A 27956-nucleotide genomic window follows, 5' to 3' on the forward strand; every position below is an offset into this window, starting at 1 on the left:
TTGATCAGTCCCATTTCCTACACCCAAAGCCAGAAGATGGCACTGCAGGAATTGCTATTCCTGTAGATGAGCCAGCCTGGAGGGAGTCCTGTCTCTCACAGGCTCAATATGCTTTCAGTGTGACACGGGGCAAGTGTCTGTCTGTCCTTACAGCCAGAAGCACCTGCCTTACAAAAGCAGTTGCAGCCTGAAAACTTGTACTATTTTTTAATTTTGGAGTCTGATTTCCTCTCACATCAGAGCTGGCAGGTGGGAACTTTGTAGTGTCAGTGGAGAGGAAAAAAGAAAAACAGAGTTTGGTGGGAATTACTGAATCTGGGTGCCCAGGAGTAAGATTTGGGCACGCCTGTGAGGTCCTGTCAGGCAGAACCTCTTAGCGAGAGCCCTCACCTCCAGGGTGAGCCCAGCACCTTGGTCTCTGGTCTGGTAGCAGGCAGGAGGCTGACAGGGGGATCCGCATTCTCAGGGATGCCCTGGTCACCCGGTTGATGGCTTTGTTGCAGCACGGAGATCCAGCAGGACATATCCCATCACCTGCACACCGAGTAAAGAGATGAGGGAGCTGAGAGATGGCAGATCCTGCCCTAAGCCGCAGAAAAGCAAACTTTATCCAGCTATCAATTATCAGTTCCTGGGGTCAGGGAATGCCTCAAACAGGCAGCAGCAAACACGTGGATGTTTTTCATAGCAGGTTTTGGGAAAGAAGGGTGGTTGTAAAAAACTGAATGTCACAGAATCATAGAATCACTAGGTTGGAAAAGACCTCTTAGATCATTGAGTCCAACCATTCCTATCTGCCACTGAACCATGTCAAGAACAATGGGTTGGTTTTTTTCTTGCATATGCTTGCAGAAAATAGAGTAGAAACAGCTACTGCAGCAGGGCAAAGGGTGCAAATGCATTGTTAGCCTCCTCCTAGATGCTGTTTCCAGTGTGGGATTGTGCTTTTTGTACAGTAGCCTAATGGGTTTCTCTCTTTTACAGAGACCCAGCACAGCCGGGACTAAGTGACAGAGCTGTGCCCCCCTCCTAGCACTGGTTCCTGCACGTCCATTCCTCCTGTGGACACAGGCACAAGGTGAGTCTTTAACTCTGATTTTCCCCCTTTTCACAGTGATGCCTTCTCTTTGTTATGGTCATTTCCTCTACCAGTAAACTGCTAGTCCATCCTTCCTCACCTCTGGTCCGGATGGCTCAGGAGAGGGGTACGGTTTGCTGTATGTTTTGGGGTGTAAAATCTCCCGAATTGGTAGCTCTTCTGCTCTCATCTTGTGTGGTTAGTGGTAGACTTTTCCCTTTGAGACTCCAGCCTGCTGGAGATCTCTGTGTTACGCTGGTAAACACACTAACACCCAGCACTAGCAATATCCACCCGCCTCGTATTAGAAGCATGATGTAAAGACACCAAGTCAGCCGGTTCCTGTACAGTGTGTTACTGCCCTGACCTGGGGACTCTGTGACATCTGAGCTTCATTACAGATTGGGGTGGTTGAACTCTCTTTTTGACTCACCCGTTTATGTTCTATATTTCATGATTCACACTGTTAATGTGTCACTGCCACAGCTTGGAAGGACCTGTCTGCTCTTCAGCGCCTGCTTTGTTGGGAACAATGCCTAATGTTTTCACTGCAGTGAATGTAATTTGGACTGTTGTCTTGCTGAAATACAGTGCAGGTAGCCTTGCAAAATTCAGAGTTAGCAAATAGAGGACTTGTAGGCTCCCTGGAGAAAAAGTGTTCAAGTGAAGCTCGGTGGGCAAGACAGGTTGAAATGAAATTTGTATTCGTTTTGGTTGAATCTAATGTTCCTGTTTTCCATCTGAGGAGTACCTGTTCTGTAGAAATGAAGACTGTACAAGTACATTAAGGTCAGAACAGCCATATAAACAGAATTCTCCTTCTTTTAGAAGAGATATTCTTTCCTGTCTTTCATTCCTAGTGTAAGTAAAAGGTATTTTAAAGGCATGGAGCAAACAAATGTCATTGCATGCATTTTTTTTCTGTCAAACAAGTCACCTACTACTCCCCATGTTCATTCCTGAGCTAGAACATCGTTAGTTATGCCTGCAGCAGCATCTGTTGCTGTGGAAGACTGTTCTCCTCCAGCACTAGGTGCTTCAAATTTCGCTTTGGTAACAGGCAGCTTGATGTGAAAAACTGCCAGGTAATGCAGGCCTCGAGTGCAAATGTCCTGATTTTGCTCGGAGCTTTTCCAGCGCCGCTGGCACGTGCTTGGCTTTTAAGTAATTATTGATATCCAAGGTACAAATCTGAAGTGGAAGAACTGCTTTATAGGTGTTGTTCTTCTTGGCTGATCAGTCATTCACAAGAGATCCTCTGACAGCTGGCGAACACCGTGTACAAGCCCTGAAGGTGATTTCTGCCAGATGGCAGTCGATGTGTTTGGATAATAGAGACTCCTGTTAAAGGAGCTGTGGGCACGCGTGTTCCTCTGTCTTGCTACGTGAGATGGTGGTGATGCCGTCTGTAAAGCCAAGCTGCAGGATCTGACCAGAAGTATTGAAAATACAGCAAGGAACAGCACTGGCCGCTCTCACAAAGCGCTCTACCCCCTTTTTAGACTTTCAGGCTGTGTTACAAAGATCGTGTCCCAAGTATTCATGGCTGATATGAATAGCCTAGAGGTTTGGTTTCCGAGTAGGTTATTTAAAGCTTATGTGCTGTCTTCTTTCAAGAAGAACCCAGATGCCAGTTTAGCATGTCTGCCCATCAGGGGACCTGCATGTTCTTCGTCCAGCTTTTTTATGTTGGCATTATGGTGTGGGGCAAGCTGGAATGAGACGCAGAGCTCTCGGCTTACTTCTCCCTCGATACGTGACCCTCCTAAGCGTGCCTTTGCATGGGGTCACACAGCTTGAGTCACGTGGGCACGAGACGATGTGACAGAGAGGGACAGGCTGCAGCTGATGTGCGTGCCTTCAAGTGGCCCCCCTCAGGGCACAGGCCCCTGCTAACCAGCTCTTGTTCCTCCACGCTGGTGGAGCACCACAGCTGCAGTTTTGCTCTCTGCCCAGGAGAGCCAGCACCTTCAGTGTGTGCTTTTGAGCACCAGAGAGATGCTGCAGCCCTCCAAGCCCTGTGCAGGAGGCCCAGCAGTAGCTGGGTATCGTCAGGGAGAGGGACGCGGGAGTCAAGTGTGTGAGTCTTGTGAGCTGAGAATGTGACAGGGCAGGCCTGGAGATGCACCAGGAAGACATGGAAGTGTTGGAACTAGTCCAGAGGAGGCCATGAAGATGGTCTGAGGGCTGGAGAACCTCCCATATGAGGCCAGGCTGAGAGAGTTTGGGTTGTTCAGCCTGGAGAAAAGAAGGCAGCGGGGAGACCATAGAGCAGCTTCCAGTGCTGAAAGGGGCTGCAGGAAAGCTGGAGACGGGCTTTTTACAATGGCCTGAAGTGACAGGATCACAGGATGACAGGATGAGGGGGAACAGCTTTAAATTGGAAGGGGGATAATTCAGATTGGACATTAGGACAAAATTCTTCATAATGAGGGTGGGGAGGCCCTGGCCCAGGTGGCCCAGAGCAGTGGTGGCTGCCCCATCCCTGGAGGTGTTGAAGCCCAGGTTGGATGGGGCTTGGAGCCCCTGATCCAGCGGGAGGTGTCCCTGCCCACGGCAGGGGTGGTACTGGATGGGCTTTGAGGTTCCTTCCAACCTGACCCATTCTGTGATTCTATGATTCTGGTCTTCTAACATAATTTTGTATGTGCAGAACACATATGTGCCAGTGCCACGCCTTTTTTTTGCTTAGAAGTCACTGGTGCTCGGGCGCAGTAGCTCTAACGAGCTGCTCAGGATTTGCTTCACAGATCTCCAGCTGAAGTCTGGCTGAACTCAGCCATTAACCACAAAGATTCTCACCAATTGAGTGTTGATGTTGTGAAAGAGTTTGAGAGATCATGGTTTCAGCTTGTGGTTTGAACTCATCCCCATGCTTTGGGCTAATTGGGTTAAGTACAGAGACCAGGAGCTGTTGAGCAGCCAGGGCTGCACCTCTTAGTTGAGGCATATAGAAATGTAAGTTTTCTTATCCCCAGTTTAGCAAGGGGCTGGGAGAGAACTGCTCTGCGTGTGACAGCAGCACCAAATTTGGCAGAAATGGTGCTTTGGAAGCTACTACTGATCTGGGCAAATTACTGTAACGGGTTTGATTTGCACTGAGGAAAGGGGTTTCTATAACAGGAGCTTTGCTGCTTTTGAGAACTTGAAACCGCTGAGCACCACCCCTGCGCAGGTGTAGGTGCTGAGCTCAGAAGGTATAGAAGGGGCTGCTGGGATGGCTGTTTTACTACTGTAGCAATTAGCAAGGCTGTTGGGTGGCTGTAGGGCTGTGCTTGTGTGGCTACTGGTCTGTCTTCCTTGTGTGTCTTGTTTCACAACCTTAGCAAACTTGCTTGGAGGGTAGGTAAGTCCTGCTCTTCTAAAAACATGTTCTTGCTGTGTGTGGTGTGGCCTATAAGGGCTCAACTAATTGTTGTTTTTTATTCCATCAGGGACATTCAAGAGATGCAGTGATAACATCAGTGCTTGCTCAGAAGATGGGATGTGCTCTCAAATGTCTAAGGAACAGACCAGAGGAGATCTTTTAAGTTAAAGAAAGGTAGAGGTGTTTTATTTGTTGTCTGTTGTAAACAAACTTAGCTTTTCAGATCTACAGGAAGGTTACAAATGAGGAACTCTGAATTGAAACTGCTTTTTAAACTAATGAGGCAGTTAATAGGCACTGTCATTTGCATGGAGGAAAACAAGTTGAAGAATGATAGCATTCAGTATAGTGTTGGAGTAAAAAATGGATCTGTTTTTGCCTTGCAAAGAGGCAAAGAAAATGCCTTCCTGAGCAAACAGTCCAGAGAGGTGATATGCGGAAAGATAAAAGAGAACTTATTTTGTTTGTGTGTCTCTGAACTGCTAGAGCTGAGGAGTGGAACAGTCTAAGGACTAAATGTAAAACCTATTCTCAGTTCCCCTGGAGTGTTAGGGCATGTTAGGATGCATAATGTTTGTGGTGTTCCTTGAATGATACCCAGTTTAGGATATGCGTGTCTTCCTTAATGAGAGCATAGGGAGCAATTAATCCCCTTTACTGGATAGAGGTGTAGCTTTCTCTCACTTTTGCCAGGCCTTTTAGGATTTGTATCAGCATGAGTTTCCTTGAGCCCTTCAGGTGAGTTTAGGTAATAGGAGCTGAGAGACTGGGAAGAGGAGCTTCCTCTCGGAGAGAAGAGTCTTTTTACAGTTCTAAGTACCAGGAACTCTGGAGAACGTGGATCTTTACATTATTCTGTACTTGAACGATGAGGTGGATGACAGTGTCTTTTTTAGTAGCTATTTTAAGGCCTTGTTGTGTCATAATTTCTTGTACGGCTTTAAAACTGACCCCCAGGCACCCTGTAGCCTCTCTCCAAGCAGTTCATTTTGTATGGTGTCCCCAGACATGCTAAACTTACTGCAGAGCGGAGGATGTGTATGTTGTTATGACCAGCTAATTAGTTAGGTTGTGGGAAACTAAATACCTCTGTCCTCACTGGCACTGCGAGCGGAGATGATCAGTCACGCTTCTTTTGAAGCGTACGCAAAGGATGTGAAGTGAAGGGGACCAGCAGTAGGGCTTTTGGTGATAACAGAAGATTGTGAACTCTACGCTGTGCTGACCTTCCTACAGGCTATACCTGACTGTGAGGTATCTTTAGTACTTCCTTTCTTCACATCCTGCTGTGGAAAGTTAAGAGTGGTTATGCTGTAGAGGATTTTTTTTTTTAAAGAAACTCATGCAGCAGTGCCAGGAAGGGCTTTGAATTAAACTGTACTTTTATTCTGAAAATGAACTGGTCTCCTCACAAGTCTCCTTTCCCACACTGCAAGCTTTCTGCCTGTCTACAGAGTCAATCGAGTTTTGAGTCCAAAACCTCTAAATTTTTTTGGCTTAACTATGAGACTTGTTTTTCCTCAAATGTAACAAATTGTGGGTGCCTTTTCTTCATCTTCTCTCTTCTAATCCTGCTTCACAAGTTCCAGGGCAACCGTGAGAAAGAGATTTACTCTTCTTATTCCATGTGATGCCTGGGGCTCTCTTGAGATACCTTGGTCCTTGTAGCAAAGCCCTGGAAAAACAATCTCCAGTGTGGCCAGACTCGGTGAGATGGAAGCAGTGTTATATGCTCCTCTCGGCCTTTGATTCTCTTAAGGATCTGCCTTCATGGAAAATGGATGTGCTGGGTGCTGCACAGCCCTGTCCTGCTCGCTGTGCTCCAAAGAGGCTGCAGATTGCTCAGCCCTGTTTGCTCTGAGGTGGATCAGAGGCCCTGTGCCTCATGTACAGGGAGGTGAGGAAGGGAAAGGGCAGCACAGAGCAGTGCACCAAGGAGTAAAGCTCTGGGTGGCTGTAGAGAACATAACTGAGGAGCCACCGTGAGGTGCTGCTTTTGTCACTGGCTTTTTCAAGGCTCTGGCCTCTCCACCTGTCCTGATCCTTCTCCTAACTTGCTCCTTCTTGCCCAGTTTCACTTGTGAGACTGTGGAGAGGCCACGTGAGCTCCAGTGGATGTTTGTGAGGCTGGGCAGGAGCTGAATTCCCTTGGAGCCATGGGCTGCAGTTGCCCTGTGACATTTCTCTATGCCTAAATGCCTTTCTTCCTGCAGTAAGGCAATAAACAATGTGTAAACTCCAGAAACACAGGAAAAAAGAATTTGTTAGTGATGGCAAATAAAAATAATGGCTGTTTTTTAACCAGCCTGAACTATCTCTCTTTGAAATAATTTTCATGCTGCTGGGGAAACACACATGTGCAGATTTTGCTTTTATCTATCTCCCTCATTCATTTCTTGGTGCGAGGCCTTTCCAGAGGATTGGCAATAGCCTTTTACAACAAACAACTTGATTTAGGAGGGCTGCTGCCCATCATTGCTACATTGGTGAGGAAATGAAATGTTTATGAACTAATCTGTCCATCCTCCCAACCTGTAGGTTTTGTTAGTGGGGTGTTCAGTGTAACACTCTAATAAACTCTGTGTTAATTAATCTATAGGTAGATGTGAGAGGGAAGTTTTTACATCTTCAGCCACATTTCTGGCTTCATTTTGAAGTAAATAAGTGCTGAGGTGAATGAGAATGGCATTTTTCATTATGAAATAAATTAGAAATAATGGGTTACTAAGGAAGCATTTTTTCTTCATTGCACATTTGAGCTCTTCCATGTATCCCTGTAGAAGCTGGCTTCCCCAGCATGAGGAAAGTGTAGATTAAAGCTGTGGCAGGACTGTGCAGACAGTAAGGGAGCACTGGGATATACAGGGATGCCAGGCACCTCAATAACATGAAATAATCGTGTGTCTTGCTGTTGAGTCAAAGCGCTGGGGTTATCTCCGAATAGTTCTCAAATCTTCAGAGCTTCGGGCTAATGCTGCAAGGGGACAGTGGATGTATATGTTGCCTCCTATGGTGTTAGAGTCCCATTAGTGACCTTTATGTTCCTTCTGGCTCTGGAGAAGAGGTGTGCAACTGCTGTTGTGCTCTCCTGGTTTCTTAGTCTGTAGGTGAGAGGGAGGGATGCCCAGTGTCTAGCAGCTCTGGGGAGGAGGAAAGAAAGTGGCACAGAGGGCTGTGAGGAGAGGTGTGCAAACAACCTTTGCCAGGGTGAGCTGGAGCACGCTGTGTACAACACTTGGGTGCTGGGAGACCAGTAAATAACTCCTAACACAGCTTTGTTGACCTGGACAAGTGCCCCTTTCTGTCCATCTGGTCTCTCTTTCTGCACAAAACTGCTCCAGCATGTGGTTAGTGACCATCCTTCTAAAATAAATTAACATCTGGCACAAAACTAGGGAGAACACTGGAGTGCAGAACAGTTGTTCCTTTTCAGAGCATAGTGTCTGTGTTTTTGATGTGACTCCTGCGTGCCAGAGGAAAGCAGCTGTGAAGGGTGGGGCCCTGGGGACAGGAGGCTGTGCCTGACGGTCTCTTTGGTGGGTGTTGATGCTGTGGGTGACTGTGCAAGCCCTTTTGGGTCTGGGATATCTCCAAAGTGAAGCACTGTGAGTAGTGACCTTTCTCTGGGGATTTAGCCCTGCTCCCAAAGAGTTAAACTGCCAGTTGCTTTGGAAAATATGTTCATTAACAATGTTCTATTTAAAATACAAAGCAAATGCAGTGATGGCAGGAGGTGTCAGGTGGCAAGGGGATGACTCTTTCCATGCAGAGCCAGAGCAGATGCAGGGCAGCCTTCCCCAGCTGCCCCAGTCTTCGGTCTCTCTTTGCGGGTAGAGGAGGAGCTCAGTCATGGTGCATCATGTACTGTAGAGGATTGCAGTGGAGAATTCCTGTCCTTAGGTTAACGAAAAGTATAAGAGGAAGACCCCTTTTTTGAGGAGCTTTGCCCAGGATTGGAGCTCTGAATGATGCTGGGTGAAACAAGTTCAATGTTGAAATGGTTTGAGGCCAAGTAGGTTCCCCTGCTCTCCGGCAGCTGAGGCTCCAGAGCTCTTCAGGCAATGTTTTTGGGTTGGGGGCCCTTTGGATAGGGTTTATTGATGAAATTAAAGCTAAGAGGAGGCCTGGTGTGGATTTTATTTAAAAAGAAATGGAATTAAATTTCTTAAACTTCTTGGTTATTTATTAAAAACAAGTAACAAAACCCCCCTGGTTTATTTTTAAGCTGTCACTAGCAGAAGGAGTGTAAAAGGAGCTTGCAATTCTTTGTAACTGGCTGAATTTAAGATCAACCCCAAATCTTCTCATCTTGTGAGAGCAAGAACACTTTTCCAGCTGTGTCTCTGTCCAAATTTCGGGTAGGGATTTTTTTAAAATCACTAAAACCTTTGGATAGCGTAAAAATCTGTTCCCTGTGCAGCTTCATGAAATACTTTGAGACTCAGCTTAATGGGAAAAGAGTATTCTCTTTATTTTCAACTATTTTGTTTGTAAGAATGAATTCTGCTCTAATTTTTGAAGAATGGGAGTAGCGTCGGTAACATTCCTTGCCGTTATTGCTCAGAGCAGTGCTGTTGGGCTGGTTACATCTTGTAATCTGGTGTTTTGATTTGGACAAAAATGGGAATGTGAGCTTTTAAAAACTTGTGGTTTAAAAATATCTCTTCTGCGCTGGGGAGAAGTCACCCAATTTCATTAGCTGCCTGGGTTTGGGCCTCAAAAATACTTTAGAAATTGATAAAAATCACAATTTTGGAACAGAAAAGATGATGGGAGTTTCAGCCTTTCCTTTGGGCTGTGTCTGACCCTGACCTGGGCTGCTTCTGTGACTTGGTGTTGATGTGGTGTAAAAAGGAGGCTGACAGCACGGACTGTGAAATGTTGGTTTATTTTGTGTTGGATTGCTTTTCCAGTGACTGGGATCTGTGCTTTCTTGGAAGGAGGAGCCACATGGAGCATGTGTGTCTGTAGGCAGCATGTTGAAGGACAGTGGAGTGTCCGGCAACCCAACAGGCTGAGTCCCCATAAATAACCCGCTTTTGTGAATCTTGCTCTTTTTTGTTTCCTTTTTAGGGTAAGGTTAAATAACTTCCCTGGGGTTTTTTTATCCCTTCTGTTAAGGGTTTTCCCATTGTGGATGCAGCACCCATGAGCCCTGTAAGCTGCCTGGGTGTCTGGGTGTGGTGTAATGCAGAGCTCCCCTTGGCCCTGTCTCCCAGTGTGGTGAGGGTTTAATCAGGAGATGGTTTTGAGCAGCCTCAGAAAGGAGGCAGCTGCTCTTGGGAGAGCTGGGGTTTATTCTGGTGCTGGCTGCACCTGTTGGCACTTGAATTATGGCCATTTCATGTGTAGTAACTTAATAAGGCGGAGCTGGGGTTTAATAGAATGAGCTGGCACTCAGATGGGGTTAAGGCAGCTTCATGAATGCTTAGGGAAGGAGAGAGGAGGTACATTTAAGGGCAAGGATGTGTGGGTAACAATGATTCCCTGAGCTATGGCTCTCCCGGCGTAATTGGACTCCTCTTGCTGTGGCCCCAGGAATAACAGCCCCAGGGCTGGTTCCCAGATACAGAGCCTTTCATGGTGGGTGATAGTTCTCATTGCTTTTCTGAGTTGTCCATAAAGCTATGAATCTTGGTGGTAGCTGGGATCCCTCCCTACTGGTGTTACAGACCCGCTGTTGCAGCATTCCAGAGGAGATTTTGCTGGGAAGAGCAGATCTGCGTGCCCCTCGCAGCAGGGCCACCCTGGCCAGTGTTTGGTGTCTCCTCCTGCAGTGGATGCCACCGCAGGAGCTGTTTGGACACCACCTTCCAGGTCTCCTTCTCCCAAAAATGTTTAAACGCCGATATCGGTGTTAATTCTGCAATTCCTCCTTCTCCCAGCCAGCCCCCAAAGAAAACTATTTGTTCAGATTAAGTAGTGACCTCCTGGAGAGGTCTGTTACTTTTGTTTCTGATAAAACTTTATTTTGTGAAACACAATTTACAGAGAAAATAATTTAAATGCCGAGTGCTGCTTTGAATGAGTTTGAACAGTGTTAGAGGAAAAAAACACCTTATAGCCACAAAGTGACCACAGAGATTTATTGATGTTTAATTTTTTCCGAGACTTTACATTGTTTCAATGCAAACAACATGGAAAGAGATGTTTGGGATGGATGGATCCTGGATGGCTGCAGTTTATTACATTTTAGCTTGCTTTGATGAAAGTTGAGGTTTTCTAAATGCAAGCGTAGTGCCCCAGAGGCGATGCCTATGGATGCACTGGTGAAAAACGGTGAGGTTGGAGGCACATCATCCAGTTCTATGCAGTTTCCATGTTGGTGGTGACAGACTGAGCAGGGATTTCAGGCAAATCTCAAGTGCCATCTGGTCTCTTTCTGAATTTAACTTGTTCTGGGAAGGAATGGGAGAGTTGGCTTGAAGTCAGTGTTGGCTGAAGAAACACTTGCAAAAAGACACACTGAGCCCTCTATTTCTATTTTGAGGTGTTTGTTGTTCCATACGGGAGTTGGGAATCTGTCTTCCCTGGGTTAGAATAACTAACAGCTCAAACCCCCACACGCACGATGCTCTATGTCTGTGTTTTAAAGACAGCTGCTGGGTTTCTCTTTGGATGAAATTGCAGCATTTCAAGGGTGCAGGGGGGTTTGTCGTGTTTTTCACTGCTTACAGAAGAGCTGATAAATGATTACATACTTCTGAAGCCCTCTTTTGACTACTGATCACAACTGTTAGAATACTTTTTTTTCCAGATAATTGTTTGGCGTGATGAGCTGCTCGCACCGGTTCTCAGGCTATTTTATCTTTACAGAAATCTGCAAATTATCAAAAGGCGTAGATTTCTTTTTATAGCAAAATCTCAATGTGCTTATAGGATAAACATCTCAGGCTGTCAGTTTGCATAACTTAAACTCTTGCTTTGTATCACAACAGAGTTCTAGGGTAATACTGAAGCCTGAGTGTTTCCATGAATAAACTGAGCATTTCTTTTCACAGTTTGGGTATGTCTGACAAATCCTCTCGAAACAGTTACAGAACTGTGAACAAGACCTGGGAATCACACTCCTGTTCTCTTTGCTCTTGAACAACAGTTTTATTTTGCTATACTCGTGCCACTGGGGAGACGGAGTCACACTGGTTTCTTAATTTCTATGTGGCCGTGGGCACATAGAGGCCTTTAAGCATAGCAAATGGGCAAGGTTAAGTGTAGAAATGAGAGGAACGTACTGTTTGGTGTCTGGGGAAGTCACTTAGACGGACAAGATGTGCTTTACAAATGCTGTGGAAAAACACAGATATACCAGTCAGAAGAAGCCACGAATGTTATTTTGAGAATAGCTTTAAAAATACCAGCTGTTCATGAGCTGATGGCATTAGAAACACATGTTCCTGAATGGATTTGACCCAACATTGTGACAGTGCTCAGTGTTTAATGTTGTACAACACTTCAGTACTGAAAGGGGGCCCATGGGAAAGGTGGAGAGGGGCTCTTGATCAGGGAGAGCAGGGATAGGGTAAGGGGAATGGTTTTCAGCTGAAAGAGGGGAGATGGAGATGAGATCTTGGAAAGAAATGTTTCACAGTGAGGGTGGGGTGGCCCAGGTTGCCCAGAGCAGGGGTGGCTGCCCCATCCCTGGAGGTGTTTGAGGCCAGGTTGGATGCGGCTTGGAGCCCCTGATCCAGTGGGAGGTGTCCCTGCCCATGGCAGGGGTGGGACTGCCCATGGCAGGGCTTTGAGGTCCCTTCCAGCCCAAACCAATCAAATTCTCACCCTACTTAAATGTCATAAGGCTGAATATGTAACAAATAGAGCACTTTGTCTCAGAATTAGCTATGGGGTTGGTTTAAGCCACTGACTGCTCTACAGAAAGTCAGAATCTGCAGACTGAGTATTGATTGAAGCAGCCTTCTCTGCTGTGACTGAATCTGGTCTCTTTAGTGATGTGACTGCAGGCTAAGCATGTGGCAACACTTGTTTCCATGCATCATGCTTTCAACATAGCTGCAGCTGTATCTGATTTGCCTGAGAAACTAAAAGCCAGCTGAAATGAAACTTGGTGAGAGAGAGGGATAAATGTAAGATCAGAGAGTGCTGAACCCTTGCACCTACCCTCGTAGTTGATGCAGCCATTGGAGTCTTCCTGACCTTTCATGAGTTCTTCTACTTCTTCTTCTGTCATCTTCTCACCTGGAGAGTGGAGAGAGCTCGGTTAATTCTTCCTCAGGCACACAGCTTAGGCTGAACCCTACAAAAGGTTTTGGTTTTCCAAAAGCTTTCCTTATTTTCTGAGTTGGTGTCGAAATATCTATATGTGAACTGAGTTTTATTAATTGTAACTCTCTTTAGAAGTTCTGTGTTTGTGTATAGATACAGGGGTTCTAGTTATTCCTACAGAGTAAAGAAACCATGCAGTAAATCCTGGGCCTCTGTCCGTGTGTTACATGACTGAGGTGTACAGCCTCTTCTCTCTGTTCCTTCAAAAACAGGCACTCTTAATATCTGATCTGAATTTAGAAGTAATAAACCAAACCTTTTAATTTGGGCTTTCTACTGAGTTTTCTTTGCTTTCATTGTGGATTCCCACTTAGGAAACCCAGAGTCTTGTCTGGCTTTCCAGCCTCCTGCTGCTCCCAGCTGCTTGGAATATCTTCCTTCCCACTCCCATGCCTTCCAACAGCAGCAATTTTTTAGAGTGCGCCCTTACCCAGAGTAGCCAGTACGTGACGGAGCTCAGCCCCCATGACTGTGCCGTTGCCTTCCTTGTCGAAGACGCGCAGACCTTCAACAAAGTCCTCGTAGGTGCCCTGATCCTTGTTGTTAGCAGCTGCTTGCAACATGGGCAGGAACTCTTCAAAAGTGATTTTCTTGGCATTCATCTCTGGAAGGAAAATACTAGTTGTTACACAATAGATTCATGTTCATTCACCCTGAAATGCGGGAGTGTCTCCTGCCTCATTGGTGAACCTCTTTCCATCTTTTTCTCTAGTCTTTGCCTAAGGACTAGAATGGCTTGTGTTGGAGCAAGGCTGCCAAGTAAAAAGATCTTTTTTTGTGACAGGTGTTCCCCCTCTACTCCTTAGATCTTTGCAAAGAGCAGCCTTCATCTGGGCAGCAATGAAATGGAATGGGTGGAAACACAGGAGAGGTTTTTCACTATACTTTTTTTTTTTTTTACAGAAGCTCTCTGACTACACAGCCATTTGAAAATAAATTAGTTGTTGCTGTAGTCACTGTAATGACTGTCACAGTCTCACTTCTGTGCTAGCCCTCTGCTCAGGGCTTCCTGCTGGTGCCAGCGCTTAACTCTGCTCTTCTGAATTCTTCCTCAGAGCTGCCTTTACCAGATCTGAGTATTTGGATATAATTTAGCCTATCTTAATGTGGTTCTGAATGACTGAAATCAGGGCTCACCTGCTGCCAGGACCCTGTTAGAAGATTACTGTTTTTAACATTTCTTTTGCCTCTAAGAGGGGAGAAGAGGAAAGAAAATGTCTACTGAATGTCCAGCATGTGCCTCAGCAGGCCTGGGTGTGTAGGAGCCTTGGGCAGACCACCCCAGTCAGCAGGAATATCCAGGTGGGCTTCCAGTTCTGTGTCTCAGCTTATGCAGAAGGTCCTGCACTGGAAGGACTGGAAGAGCTGAGTATCACCTGTCAGAAATGGACTTGCAGCTTCTCAGCAAGGGCAGGAGCACAGATGGACTGTGAGCAGTGATGTGTGCATAGCACCAAGTTAACACCCAAACGATCCCTACAGAAAATTCTCTGTAGCTTAAGGACATTTTCCTCTTTCCAAGCACTCTATTCCCCACCATCATCATCCTCTTCCAAAGGAAGTGGAGAAATTTCTTATATGGTTGCTGCAGAGCTCCCCCTCTCTTCTCTCCTTGCTGCTGTGATTATTGATGCTGCTGCTGAGGGTTCCCCTGCCCGAGAGCCCGTGGGCTACTCACCCTCTTTGCTGGGGTTGCCCAGGATCTTGCTGACCTCGGCGTTCGTTGGGTTCTGCCCCAGCGCCCGGATGATATCGCCAACCTGGCTGAGGGTGATCTTGGCATCGCCAGTCCTGTCAAAGAGGAGGAAGGCCTCCTTGAAGTCTGCAAGGGAAGAGCAATGGTTACATTGAGCCGGGCAGCTCCCTATTGACAAGTTGTATTGACAAAGAAGGGAGCCTGTTGTCTCCTGGCCCCGTTCCACCAGCTCCAGGGGGAATTAGCCAGGGGATTCTTTGGCCCACGAGCCCAAGAAAAACTCCTCCCTCCTGACATTTTGGCATCACTATTTTTAAATGGCTATATCTACCTTTCATAGCTCTCCTGGGTCTGATAGCCATCAGTAGCTTTGTGATTGACCCCGTGGGTATTCCGAGCACAGGGAAAGGTGAGCTTTATACAGACATTGCCATTCAAGAACAGCTTTTGATCACAGAGGAGCAGAAGGTAAAAATGTTACCCGCTCCACTGTGTCTCATCGGAGGACCAGGACTCTTCTGTCAAAGTGCCTAGCAGAGCAAAACACCTGCTGCCATCGCAGCATCTCAGCTACCCAGTACTAATGGGAAACTTGGAGGTGGATTTCAAATGCTTGTACTTTAGTTTTCCCCTGAAGTTGCCTTACAATGACATTTCTACTCATGTTTGTTCCCTTCTTTCTCTGCTCTTTGCGATCTGTCCCTGCTTTTTACTGATCCATGAGTACCCAGCTGTTCCAGCACCAATACTTGTGTGGTGCCTTATTCCTGTGTGTTTCCAGTGTGCACATGTTGAGGTTTTGCTTATTTCAGTGCTGCCGAGGGCTCAATGTTCACCAGATTCCCTTTTGCTGCTGACCAAGGACTTGGGGTGCAGACACTTCTACAAAAAACAGGACAGAGGGTTGCCTCCATCACACTTCAGGTCTTCATCTTCTGTTGCAAAGTTAGTGTTAATCATTTTGCTTTATCTTTTCCAGGGCTTTTTGCGTATTTATTGCAATGAACAAAGAAATCTTGTTATAAAAGAGGGGAGGAGGTGAAGTCAAGGGTCTAGCCAAAAAGCCATTGTCAAACTTCATGTCAGAGCATCTTCGACTATGCTGTTGATCTTTTCTGTGCTGCAGTGTCTGATGATGCTGTATTTTAGCTCCAAGTAAACCAAGTGAAATATCTTTTCCTTGGCCATGATGCGCTTCCAGCAGCGAGACAGGCTTTGTGTTTCACGGCGTGTCTAGGTGGAATGCTCTTTGTGCTTTGGGGCAGATTTAGGAGTCACAAACCACATTTCATATTGTGTCTTCATTCGTCTTGTGCCGGGGGGGTGTGATGTAGAGATACTGAGGTTCTTGCTGTAGCCATCCATATTCCGCCATAGCAGAGGAGCTGCTGGTGCCCAGTAAAACTGCTGATACAGGATGTCTGCCCGCTCTGCTGTAATGCAATCCATCTGAAACTAATCATCTTACTGTCTGATGGGAAAGACCTATACCCTTTTACTGCTCACCCTCTTCCCCCACAGCTTTTATGGCAGGGTATGAAATCAAGGCCTCTTGGACCTGTGTAGAGCTTCCCTTTAAATACGCCAACATGATACTGGCTCTAGCAGCTGAGGTCGATGGAGCTGTAATGATATATACCACAAGATCCCATCCTTCATCTGGTGCATTAATGACATTTAGCCAGAGTGAGGTGTAAAACAAAGCCAGTTTGCTATCAGCAAAGCCAGCAGAAGAGTTTCTTGGCTTTGTAAGTCCCGTGAAGGTTTATGTTTGCTGGGTTCTGAATGCTGCTCCCCAGCTCAGAGGAAAGGCCTGCTTTTATCTTTGCTGCTTGGGCAGGTATTTTGCTGCAACACATCTTTGCTGTGGGGTTTTCTTTTTAGCTTTGTGTTGTTTTATTTGTTTTTAATATAGCTAGTCCTAGTTTATGCCCCTGCTCCAACAACCACATCTGAAATCCCTCTCTGAGGAAGGCACTGCCCGGCTGCTGTGTGGATGGAGACAGTTATGAGGGTGGGATTTCTCTGTTCCTGGGAAATCCTCCCTCTCTCAGGTAGCTTTTAATTGCTCCGCTGCTTGGTTCAGCTATCGCAGTGTTACCGGGTGATCTGAAATATTTAGGGATGCTGAAAGAAATATTTTCCTTTGGTACACACAGCAGCAGCTTTGAATTGATGGTGCTTTCCCATAAATCCTCCTGATCCTTTAGTAAAAGTTCGAGAATTAAGAAGTGAGAAAGAGTCCAAATGGTTTTCTTTGTCACCAGAAGTGTTTGACTCCAGGAAGAGAAGTGTTTCTAGTCTCACTGCCTTGTACCTCTCCCTTTTGCTTTTGTAGCCCAGTTCAGGAAGTTTAGGGCTTTCAAGACCTGCTCCCAACTGTTCCTCTCCCTCTGCATTTCAAGTCAATCCGCGTGTCTTCAGTTCTAAGTATTTGCTCACAGAGAGGAGTACTATATTTGCTACTGAATGTTGGATGTTATTTTTAAACTTACATTATATTAATATAATCCAAATGCATCTCTTGTGATATTTAAAACACACCAGTTTAGATTTCCAGAGCTTTAATGAAGGGTTTTGGTCATATCAGAGTATTTAATTGGATTTTTCCAGCAATTTGGAACTTGCTGGTGGCTTGTCAAGCAGAGGGTGCAGCAAGATGCTCTGGAATTGCAGAATATCCAGACTGTTGTGTTTATATGCAGCAGTTTACGCAGGCCGCTAATTAATTACATGCTTCATGAATGCATTTACGGAAGAAACAGCCTTTGTTCCTCCCTTCCTATACCACCACTTGGCGAAAGGGGACACACAGGCCTCTTGCACCTTCTGTTCATGGAAAATCCCAATGTCACTGCAGCTCAGTTAAATTTTCAGCCCACTCCCTCCTCCTCTGCCTGTTTCCCTTATGCCTTCTAAAATACAAGACCTATTTTCAGCATCCTTGTGCCCGGCCAGCTCGGGAGCTCAGCTGAAACATGTGCAGTAGGCAGAGCTGCTAACACCACCGTATTTCCTCTTTGTACTGTGGCATAAACCTTCGGCTTGGGCAGGGCACAAGCACTCGGATAAATTACGTGTAAATCTACAGTCAGATTCTTGTTCAGCATAAGTCAGCACGGCTCCTCTGAAGTCAAGAGTGTGGTGATTTATACTGGCTGCAGCCCTAGCTCATCTTTTTGTAAAGGTTAAACTTCTGTAGTTCCTCTCTGAATCCACATACACGTACAACACATCAGCTCTCTGGTAACTTACCATCCTGCTGCTCCTTGGAGAACTCGATCTGTTGGAAGGAAATCAATCACAAAAAATAGCTTAGGAAGGGGGAGCTGGGGGAGGACCTGGTTTTTAAAGCATCCAGCTCAATCCATGAGTCATCTTCCAAAACAGCAAGAATGTGGCCTGTCAGATGTGCAGAAGTAACTCAGATAGCAAAAGGGCTGTTAAGACTGGTGAGTATTTAGCATTCCGTAGCCATTATGTTCCCCCTCCTGCCCCTTGTTAGAGTTTAACTTTTATTTTACTTACCATTAATTTGGTCTGGAGTGAAGGACTGCGGTTGGGAAGAGAAAAAAGAGAAGAGAAAACTAGTACTGCTGAAAATGCACTGAGAGAAAGCAAAGACCTCTAAGTAGCTGAGCACTCTCATATCTGTCTTGCCTAAACTAGCCACTTCCCTTGTGAAAATGCACCACCAGTTCTGTTCTTAAAGATTGCATCAAAGTCTACATCCCAGGGAAAGCCAGGATGGTGGCTAGAGGCAACAACAATCAAAGATGATGTTAACATACCACCAGGTCACTTGCTGGTTTAGTACAGACCTGTTTGATTAAGATGCTTAGAAATAATATTGCTTTACAAGCACTTTTTTTACATTAACATAGAAAATAAACCAATCCCTTAATCTGTTTCAAATTGTTTTTTGTCAGCACATTTTTTCATAAAGTACTAAACTATGATTCTAGATAAAAGCGTTACTCTTCCTTTGCCACTTTAGCAGGTTGCATCTGATTTAAAAAACCCCATTGTCTGAAGCTGTGGGAGCTGCACGTCTACCATCGCCTGGTGCAGAACTCGAGGCTCACTGGAAAACCTCGCACAGCCTTTAGCTTCAAGGAGGAAAGCCAAGCAAACCTAAACTCTCTTCTGGGCTGTCCTTCCTTCTTCCCCCTCCCTCCAAGAACTAACTTGAGTGAGAAGCCCAAATCACTTCTCTAAAACACACTGGCTTGCTGCTAACCGTTAGCTTTCCAGTGGACCCACCATGGCTGAGAGATGGAAAAGCGGAGCAGCAGACGGACAGGAGGGATTAGCTGAGAGGTCTCGAGAGTGGTCCTGCTTTCTTGGCCTTTCTTCCCCTTATTTATCCGGCGGTGCTGACGGCATTGCCTGGATTAGGTGTCAGAAGGAAGTGGTCCCTCCCCTTGGCGAGTTCTTTAGCTTTCTTAGGGCAAAGTGACAGGAGGCTCCATGTCTTGATGGACATCTCACAGTGGCTATTTTTAGGAGGTTGGAGAGGGGCAGGGAGTGGCAAGCAGCAAGTTTGATTCATGTCAGCACTTTCTGGGTCCGTACTGTCGAGGGGATATTCCCTGTCCAGACCTACCAAGGCTTCCTTATAGGGAAAGGTTCTATTTCTCCAATAAGCTGTAAACTCGGCGAATAAGGGAAGAGGTGCCAGGTGGTGGCCCAGCTGGCTGGTTTGGCACATGGCTTGCGTGTTGGATGGCTCTCGTACCTTCCCTGGGCTTTGCTCAACTCTGATAGGGATAATATAGTGAATATTGTTGGGTGAGTGGTGCTGTGGCTTGTCTGTGCAGTGGGATCCAGCTGTTGACACTGAGCAGAAGATTAACCTGTTGAGGAGGTGGTGTCCCATGGTGAGGCTCTTCCTCTGCGCTGGTCATGTTTTGTGCATTTTGAACACTTTTTAAGGGAAAAATGATCCGTGCATTTTGAATCCAGCTGTGTTGCTAGGTTAGCAGTCGATGTGGAGATGTAACACCCCACAGGACAGTGGGAAATTTGTATTTTCAGTAGCCTGTGCTCTCCAGGACACCCTCCTCCAGGCTGGAGTTAGGTAGGACGCTAGTGTGATGGCTTTAGAACTTGCTGGTGTGGTGAGAGGAGGTGCTGCTGAGGGTTTTGTGATGTGGGAGCAAGGGAGAAGCTGTGATAGAAGCCAAGACCCTCCAAGGCTTTGTGAAGTGGAAGGGTTGCTGTTTGTGGTGGGAAGAGAGGTACTTGCTTTTTGGGTTGTAGAGTGAAAGGATTGTGGTAGGACAAGCGTGGAGTTTTTAGTTATCTTGCAGGAGATGAGAGGCTGCAGTTTTTCCAGTAGATCCAGTCCTACCACGTAGCAACCTGCAAGTCTAGGTCAAATCTCCAAACTGATGCTGGATGATGCTGTAAAAGGATTGGAAAACTTTGCTCCAAGCTTCTTCCTTTCCTCGTTGCCTCGGCTGGGTGAGGAGTGTCATGGAGCTGGGGTGGAAACAATTATATCACAACAGACTCCCTGCTGCAAACTCCAGTCTCCTCTCTAATTTCTCTTGGTTTCTGTTGTTGAGCATTCAGTGCTTCTGGCTTTCTAATGACAAAATATGATTAGTGAGGGAGATCTTTTCCTGTAATTTGCTCTGTTAACCTTTGTGAATGTTTCTTTTCAGTCTGTTGAGAGCACTCAAACAAAAAACCAAGTCCAAGCAGAATTAACTTTTCTGTTTGGTTTTCTTTTTATTTATTTTTTAAAATGGAATGATCACAATAGGTAAAAAAAAAACAAACTTGGTGGGGTTTGAGGCATTAACCTCCTATCTCCTATTTTAAAATCTAAAGATACAAATAGGCTTGATAGTCCTCGTGAGTCCATTCTAACTCACTGTTCTATGATTTTATAGAACTGCAAGGAATTATCTAAGCTTGCTGTTTCAGCTGGAAAACGTGCTGTCCAAAGAGCTGATCCACCTTGTTGGAGAAATATCTGGAAAATATACCGAGTATGAAAAATGCTGCCAATCCTTCCTTTTTGTGTTTTGGTTTTTTTCCCTGCTGTTTGTAATTTCTTAGCCTGCAGGAGCAGAGATGAATTCAGGACAAAGTGTAGCCACGAAGATGTCATCATGTAGGAAAGGGGGTTGATGCTTTTGTGTGAAGTAGCCAACATGGGTTTAGTGCAGGCTACCTGGTTAATATTGGCTGAGACCGGGGCTGGGAGAAAGCCAATGCAGATCTTGGCCATCAGTCCCCACGCATTAGTAGAGGAGTTTTTTAAGACCTTGGCAGAGCCAAAATGTTGCCTGGGTCAAGGCAGAGTGTTGCCTTTTGTGGAATTTGCCTTCTGCCCTCAGCCTCTCTCTCTCCAGTGCCGGCTACTGGGAAATGCTTGCCTGAAACCAGCATTTTAAACCCCTAACATTTTAAAGGAAAAATTAAATTAATTTTCTTGAACCCTTTTTTCTTGCTTCCAACGAGCTTTATGTTGGCTATAACAAAGCTCATCCCAAAAGGCTGTAGATGCCAAGTGGAAAGTGACTGGGGTGCATTTGTCTCAGGTGTAGAAAACTGTTCGATGGATCAGCAATTGGGTTTGAATGGGCTATCGAACATGTATAAATGGAGAGGGGTCTATGTAAGCTGATCGATCTTTAGACCGTGTCAGACTTGAGCTCAGAATATTCATGGAAATACTAGCACACCGCATCAGTGCCTCCTTTTATGGCTGATTTCTTGAATAAAATCTCATTTGGTAGGAGGTTGCTGCACTTGCATGAATTAAGAGTCACCCTGCTTTAAACCAGTAGGGTCTGTTGCAGGCTTAAAATGCTGCTTGCTTGGGGTAAGAGGCCCTACAAATGGCCTCGGTATAGAAAATATTGCCAAAACTCCTTAAAAGAAATTAAAGTTAAGATTTCTGGTCCTGTAGGAAGCTTTCATAAACTTCAAAAGGTTGGAAGAAGTATTTTGCAGTCAACTTGGTTCTGGTCCTGGCAGAGTCAGAGGATGTGATAAGTCCTGGGGCTTTAGGGAAGATATTGAAACTTGAGGAAATTTGGCTTAATAAAAGAAATGCCCTCAGCAGAATGAATGAAATGCTGAAAGAAGATCAGAAGGACCTGGATTTCTCAGCTTGGCTTAGCCCTGTTTTAAGGACAGTGCTATTATCCAGAAGGTTGACTGTGCCAAAAAAAAGGTGGTAGGGTTTGGAAGTTTCTTTTTAAGATCAAGGCTTTTTCCTGTCCAATCTGTGACCACCTTCTGTTTCTCCTGATGCTGGGTGGGGGCCTTCTGATCCAGTCCCAGCTCAGTAGGGTGATTTAACCTGAAAAGATGCTCCTTGGAGTTAAAGCATTCAGCAGCTGCATCTGCTTGTTACCCTTTGGATGAATTACAGAGGAGGGAATCATCTTAGGATTTTATCAGAGTCCCCAGATATTTCAAGGTTCTGTCTCTATGGAAGAGACCGAGAATGTATTGGTTGTCTTGGAATATCAGAACAGCAAACTGGGGAGTCCCCTGGGATACTCATTGTATATTTAGCCTTCTCTTCTGGACTAGAGGGGTTTGGGGTGTTGATAAGCCAGGATTGTGCGTCCAGCAGTTGGTATGATATCTGTTCGCCTTTAATACCTACTTCTTGATTAATGCTGCTGCACATATTTTCTAGCAGACATCACAGGGTGCAGGATTACAGAGCTCAAACCCCTCAAAGCGGGGCTGTCTCCTGTCCCTCACCATGGTTTGACAGCTCGTGCAGATGATGCCACTGATTTTTCAAGAGGCTCCTCATCTGAGTAAGCACCAACAGCCTGGTGGATTTTGCCTCATGTATTTCATGAGGCAGAGAAATGTTAGGAGCAGAGTAGCTCTTGAGAAAGAAAGCTCTGTTTTGAGAGAAGAGCTGCCTGGAAATACCATTGAAGGAGAAATAAAGATGACAACTGTTAATGTAGGGAAGAAAATTGTGTGAGAGAGATACAGAGAAGTTTGGAAGAATCAAAATCTGAGTTAAATTAGCCACAGAGGAATTTGACTTTCTTCCAAGCATTCTGTGTCACTTCCCAGCTTGGAACTTAACAGTTGCTTTTCAGCTGTGCAAAAACTTTGGGATGAGCCCTGCTGGTTTGTTAACGTGCCCTCTGAAATGCCTGGGAGGGAAACGTGCTCGAGCAGCACTGCTGATCACACTGTTTTGTATAGATTTCATTAGCTTAGCATGTTCTGTTGTGCTCTCTTGTAAAAGCCTCCCTTTTCTAATTGTGTTTAATTTTGCTTGAATGTGAGCAATCGAGAGGATGCGTGAGGAAATACTAGGCTCTGGAGTGCTGCTCTGGGAGGGATTTGTTGTTTTAACGTGCCTCCCAGTGGCAATGTTAGCGTATTCACATTATTTAAACTGTTGCTACTTGACATTTAAGTGCTATGCGGTAAGTCAGCCAGCTGAGAGTGGGATTTGGCAATGGGTGCAAGATGTAATAAAGCCTCAGTGAAAAGGAGGCAAATTTCCAGCTTGGCTGTTTAGGATCTCCTTACTGACAACTTATTTCTTTACTTGTGGTTAAATTAGTCCCCTTCTTTTTGCCTTATGTCAGATAAACTCAAATAGCTTGTCACTATCTGTTACAATCTCTCTAAGGAGGTTTAAAGCAGTGTTTTAGAAATATCGTAGGTGGGTTTGATTTATTAGTTGATGGGAGATAAGGCTCTGCCACACAGCCCCTGTTTAGACTCTGAGCTCCTGAAATATTATTCTCTATGTAATTTTCTTTGATTTCTGCTGTTTCTACTAAAATTGGACACTCCTCAGAACCTCCAAAAGCTTGTAGGTGTCTGTATTTTAAATAGTGTCGAAGCTATGAGTTACGAAGAATGGATCTTATAGAAAACCAGTATCTTCCAAATGATTTTTCAGGTTAGCAGGCATAAGAAAAGCTGCTAATACACATGGCTAATTGGAGAGACTCCATGCCTAGCAGTGCTTCGGGGGGGGGAAAAAAAGGAGACAAAGTTCTTCTGGAACCTTTGTAAAGAGAACTAGGTGGCTCTTCTGTTTGCTCTTCATTCTGCCTCCCTCTGAATGATGCAATGCTGGGTCTGCTGTCCAGGTGACCTGTCCTGGGATGCCTCTGTGCTTGTCCATGCGGTGGTTTAGCTCTGCTCTTGGTTGCATCCGAACGGTGCTCAGTGGTCAAAGTGGCAGCAGGGACCTGGTCTGGATGGCATCAGACATGCACCTTTTCACCTCTTAAGGCTAAGTCATCCTCATGCTTGTCCCCTTCCTACCTGCAAGGGCACCTGGGACTGGTGACCCTGCCCAGTGGGTGTATTGGTCCTAGGGAATCTTTCTGGAGTTGTCGCTGGAGCTGGATGAGGTGTAATCTGAAGGTCTGTGCCAAAAGTTTCAGCAAAAACCTGCCAGTTCCTAAGCAAGCCCTTAGCGCTATGAGCAAAGCTACTGTTAACATTCCTGTTCTCACTCTGCAGCTTCACATGGAGTTTGGCTGCAGCGCAGCGGCTCTTGGAGCGCTTCAGCTGACTTCTGCAGTCCTGCTCGCCCTCCAGCCCAGCAGCTTTCTGTCAGTGCCGTTCAGTGAGTTTTTCTCTGGTTATACCCAACGCAATGTTTGTTCAGAGGTGACCTCCTTGAGTAGCGAGTGCAATAAGAATTAAGGGCACTTGGGGAAACACTTTTGACTGCTTTAGAACTCTGTATTTATAAATACAAACGATCACAGAGGTTTGCTTCCATGCAGCAGGCTCAGTCATGCATCACACAGTTACACAAGGCCTTAATGAGTCTTTACTAATTGATAGCTTTTAATTATTGCTCCCCTAAAGAGGTAGGTAGCTTATCTGCAGTTGGGCATGGCATAAGGGGGGTACTAGGGCTTCAGTTTTGAAAACACCAGCATGGGGAGCCTTGTGCACAAAGGGAACATCACTTATGCCATGGATGCTTTCAAGAACCCGATCTGTCTGTTTGAGAGAAGATACTCGGGTGTATCCTGAAAGTAAAGGACCTGGTGTGACACCGGATCAGGGTGTAATGCATCCACATCATCCACAGAGCAGAAGCCTATGGAGCTCTGCACTCGGCATCTCCAGGACCCTAAAACATTGCAGTCTGTTCTGAGCCTGGGTTCAGTCCAAGGACTGGACCTTCTGGCAGTGGCTCTTGGATTTCCAGTCAAACAAACGCTTTTTTTCCCTTTCCTGATAGGGACCAGATTAAACTGATTTAGGCAGTATGAAGTTTATTATACCTGGTTTTGCAACCGGGAAAGACATTTTCATCATTGAAATCCCATCCCAGTTATTGCAGACACAGACCCCTGGCAGTGCTGTTTGTCAGCTCAGCGTTTCTCCTCCCTCAGGCTGGTGTGGGAGAAGGAAGCTGACAAACCAGAGCAGCTCTTTTTTGGGGGGGCATCCTTGTCCTCACCACAGTTTTAACTACAGGATTCTCAGGTATCTCTTAAGGAAATTATCGGTTATGGTCATTTTGCTTTTAATTATGGCTGGTTCCTGGTGGTGACTCTCAGATATATCTATCACCCTGCTAATCTCAGTTATGATTTAAGCTTTAATCTTTGTACCTATTGTTCAAATCCAAGCCATACTAATAATAAGGAAAACTGGAAATAAAAAAATGGTCTGGAAAGGCTTGTGCAGAGCAGGTGGAGGTTTATGGTGTTTCCTGAGGCTCTGTACATTTCTACTTAAAATGAAATTCTTCCTCCCTGCTGTGACTTTCTTCCTGTAGTTGTGCTGTAACTTAAGGTGGGCAGAAAAAGGGCTGAGTTAAGAGGTTTGAGTCTTTAGCAGTTGGGTGTTCCTGTTACGCAGTTTTATAGTCAATAGATGGTGCTCAAAAATAGAAAATCCCACATCAGAGGCTATTGGTACTAACAAATCACTGAATATTTACTATAACTGGGTTAATTTAAAGTGGGGTTAAAGAACAGAAGAGGGTGAAAGGCCTTTCAGAGCTTCTGATGGTGACAGGTAATCTTGGGGTGCCTGCATCTGCAAGAAACCAGCTTGAGACCTCTTAAGGAGGGGAAAATAAGCCGAACTTTCAAAGCAGGCACCCCAAAAGACTCAGAAAATCAGATTCCCTCAAGACGGGCCAAGCAGAGCATCTGATAGGGTACCAACAAAATCATCACCACTTAGGTTTGTAAACCACCTTCCTGTTTGTTTTGGAGAATGTTATGATCTCTGTCAATTTAAAATGAAGTGCACTGCCAAATGTGGCTTATTTGGCTGCTGCAAAACCTTATTCAGCAGCTCAACCCTTACCCGCTCCAGCTGTAACAGCTGGAAGGGGCTTGGATGTCTCTTTACAACAGCTAACAAAGCCTTTCTGTGTGTTTGCCTGGCTCCCAAGATCCTCGTGGCGCTGCTGCCTGGCGTTCCCAGGCACTTCTCATTAGCAGCAAGCTCTGGCGTGGCTGTGAATTCCCCAGAGGAGTGGAGGGGAGCCCACCTGATGCCCTCCTTCAAAGTGCTGGAGGCTTTGACCCCCCATGCCTGGTAGATCGCTGCAGAGAATCCCAGGGTAGGGATCATTCACTGAGTCCCCATCGAAAAGCTCGGTTTTCAGTACTCTGCAGCTCCGAAGTTTTGCTGGAAATGGTGCTGTGCTCTTCCCTGTGCTGAGACTTTGGTGGCTGAATGGAATGTATTTCTTGCCATTAAAGAGAGCTGTTGAAGTAAAGGAATGAACTGCAGAGGTGCCTCAGACCGCAGCCTGTCCTTTTTTAGCTGGTAATATACTACTAAGTCCATTTATGTCACGATAGATTAGCTAGGATCACTGGAGTCAAAGTCTATTTCCACCTAATGAACTGGACATGGAAAGCTATCAAGCCATATTAAATTATTTAGCAAGAAAATTAGCTGACGTTCCGTTCATCTCTGGAGATAAGCGAAACGTGAGGTCTAATCTAATTTTCAGACAGTGTTCTCAAAATGCTTTTCACCCAGCAGCTTTTAATATGATTGCTCAAAGTACTTAAATTTCTTTTTTATCCCTCCTCTTGTTTTGTTTTGTCAGTGGGTTCAGCTTCAGCCTTAGGAGAAGCTTCATAGTGTCAGAAAAATACTGACTCCTGATTGTGAAAATTAAAGGAAACTTCAAGAAATGCCATTAAATGAGTCCTGATCTTGGGGCTTAAATGCATGAGGATACCTGAAACAGAATTCATCACGAGATGAAAAGGAGTAGGTGTTTTTAGGGGTCTTCAGCACTATTCCTTATGTAGGATTGAGCAGATTGGTGCTGGGACCAATCAGCTTGTCAGGTAGGTGGAGAATTCCTATTTATAGTCCTACCCAGAGACACCACGCTGTCTCTTCATCCCTCTAGCCACTAAACCTCCTTCGCCTCTTTCCTAAGGAGAGAACATCCTGACACGGAGGGGTTTTCTTTGAGGGGTCAAGGCAACAACTGGTGATACTGGTTGGCATGCAAAGTCTAAAGAGACTGCGATATCAGATGGAAGTGCAGGCAGAGGGAAATCTCCAAAAGCCTTTGTTGCTTTTGATATGCCACACATTGCAAATTCTGAGCAAATACGGAAAGGTCAGAAGAAATCACTTGAAATGCTTCCACCCTTGGCTTTCCAACTCAGGGCCTCTATCAATGTTTGTTGTAGAATGCAAATGGAAAGAAAACAGATGAACTGCCAAATCCCTCTCTCCTTTTCATCTGTTTTGGTTTGTCTCTGCTCTTAAAGCTAAGCTGTGCTGATCTCCAGGCACATGGCCAAAGGGTCAGCAGGTGGATGCGAAGTTTGGGAGAGGAAATTGAGGGAAAACTGCAAAATAAGGTTTGGTTTTGGTGCAGTGCTATGGAAAAACATTGCATCTCAAGTCCTGGTAGCCCTTTCCTGTCCTCATGTACCTGCCTCAAGGGTTTTGGAGGGTTTTTTGTTGTTTCTTCTAAATGTAGCTTTACCAACAGGTCAGGCTGATGCTGATTTGGTAATAAGTTCTGAGGGCCACACTCCAAACTGCTTTTGAAATCACCAGGCTTCACTCTTGTGTTAAATCATGCACCATGCCTTACACCCCTCCAGCTACTGAAACAACCCAAAGCTCAGGCAGGTCACAAATCCACCCACCGAGGTTACTCATTCATTTCCCTGCAGTCCCCACACCGGAACCAAACACACATGCAGCGTTTCTCTGCAGGGCTCAGCTGGGACCCTGCAAGCTCTCCCCTTCGGGAGTGCTTTGGGTCCACGAGCAGCACACGTTCATCCATTTACCTTGATGCTCTTGAGGTCAATTGCGGGTTCTTTGGGTTTAGCTGGCGCGGGCGCTGGTGCTGGCGCGGGTGCTGGTGCTGCTGCTGCTGCTGGTTTCTTTACGTCCTTCTTTGGTGCCATTTTGTGTTGCTTAAATTTGAAAGTAAAGGTGCTCCCCCCCAAAAAAATCCCTTTCAGCACCCGAGACCTTAAAAGTGATTCCCAGGAGAGGAGCAGTGGTCAGAATGAGCTACAGCCTGTGCCCTGGAGGTGGACCCGGCG

General features: G+C 45.7%; 2 protein-coding genes and 1 long non-coding RNA gene across 4 annotated transcripts in view; 1 reads left to right on the top strand and 2 right to left on the bottom strand.

Moving 5' to 3' along the window:
• LANCL1 (LanC like glutathione S-transferase 1) overlaps nt 1-27956 on the bottom strand; it is a 94007-nt gene that overhangs the window by 38241 nt on the left and 27810 nt on the right. The window lies entirely within an intron of this gene.
• On the top strand, nt 2981-9474 carry LOC138722455 (uncharacterized). The gene is made up of 3 exons (XR_011337705.1): nt 2981-3158; nt 4513-4619; nt 9359-9474. It is a non-coding gene; the product is annotated as an uncharacterized lncRNA (long non-coding RNA).
• MYL1 (myosin light chain 1) lies at nt 10518-27915 on the bottom strand. 2 transcript variants are annotated; one of them, XM_069860472.1, is made up of 7 exons: nt 27696-27915; nt 17677-17704; nt 14404-14547; nt 13156-13329; nt 12561-12638; nt 11678-11729; nt 10518-10843 (listed from the first exon to the last, which is right to left on the bottom strand). In XM_069860472.1, exons 1-6 carry the CDS (start codon nt 27813-27815, stop codon nt 11701-11703), a joined length of 573 nt encoding a protein of 190 aa, XP_069716573.1. In that variant the 5' UTR covers nt 27816-27915; the 3' UTR covers nt 10518-10843; nt 11678-11700. The 2 variants fall into 2 exon arrangements, with proteins under 2 accessions (XP_069716573.1, XP_069716574.1); XM_069860473.1 differs by lacking the exons at nt 17677-17704; nt 27696-27915 and adding exons at nt 17950-17974; nt 18685-18797.

Source organism: Phaenicophaeus curvirostris, chromosome 7, assembly GCF_032191515.1.
Source record: "Phaenicophaeus curvirostris isolate KB17595 chromosome 7, BPBGC_Pcur_1.0, whole genome shotgun sequence".
NCBI classification, from domain to species: domain Eukaryota; kingdom Metazoa; phylum Chordata; class Aves; order Cuculiformes; family Cuculidae; genus Phaenicophaeus; species Phaenicophaeus curvirostris.

What these genes read in the sequence shown, in the direction of transcription:
- MYL1 (XM_069860472.1), bottom strand. Translation starts at nt 27,815, where the DNA reads ATGGCACCAAAGAAGGACGTAAAGAAACCAGCAGCAGCAGCAGCACCA. An exon ending in CTCCAAGGAGCAGCAGGATG is followed by an intron (nt 14,548 to 17,676) that starts GTAAGTTACCAG and finishes CTTCCCTTGCAG; the next exon opens with ACTTCAAGGAGGCCTTCCTC. An exon ending in GGGCAACCCCAGCAAAGAGG is followed by an intron (nt 13,330 to 14,403) that starts GTGAGTAGCCCA and finishes TTTTCCTTCCAG; the next exon opens with AGATGAATGCCAAGAAAATC.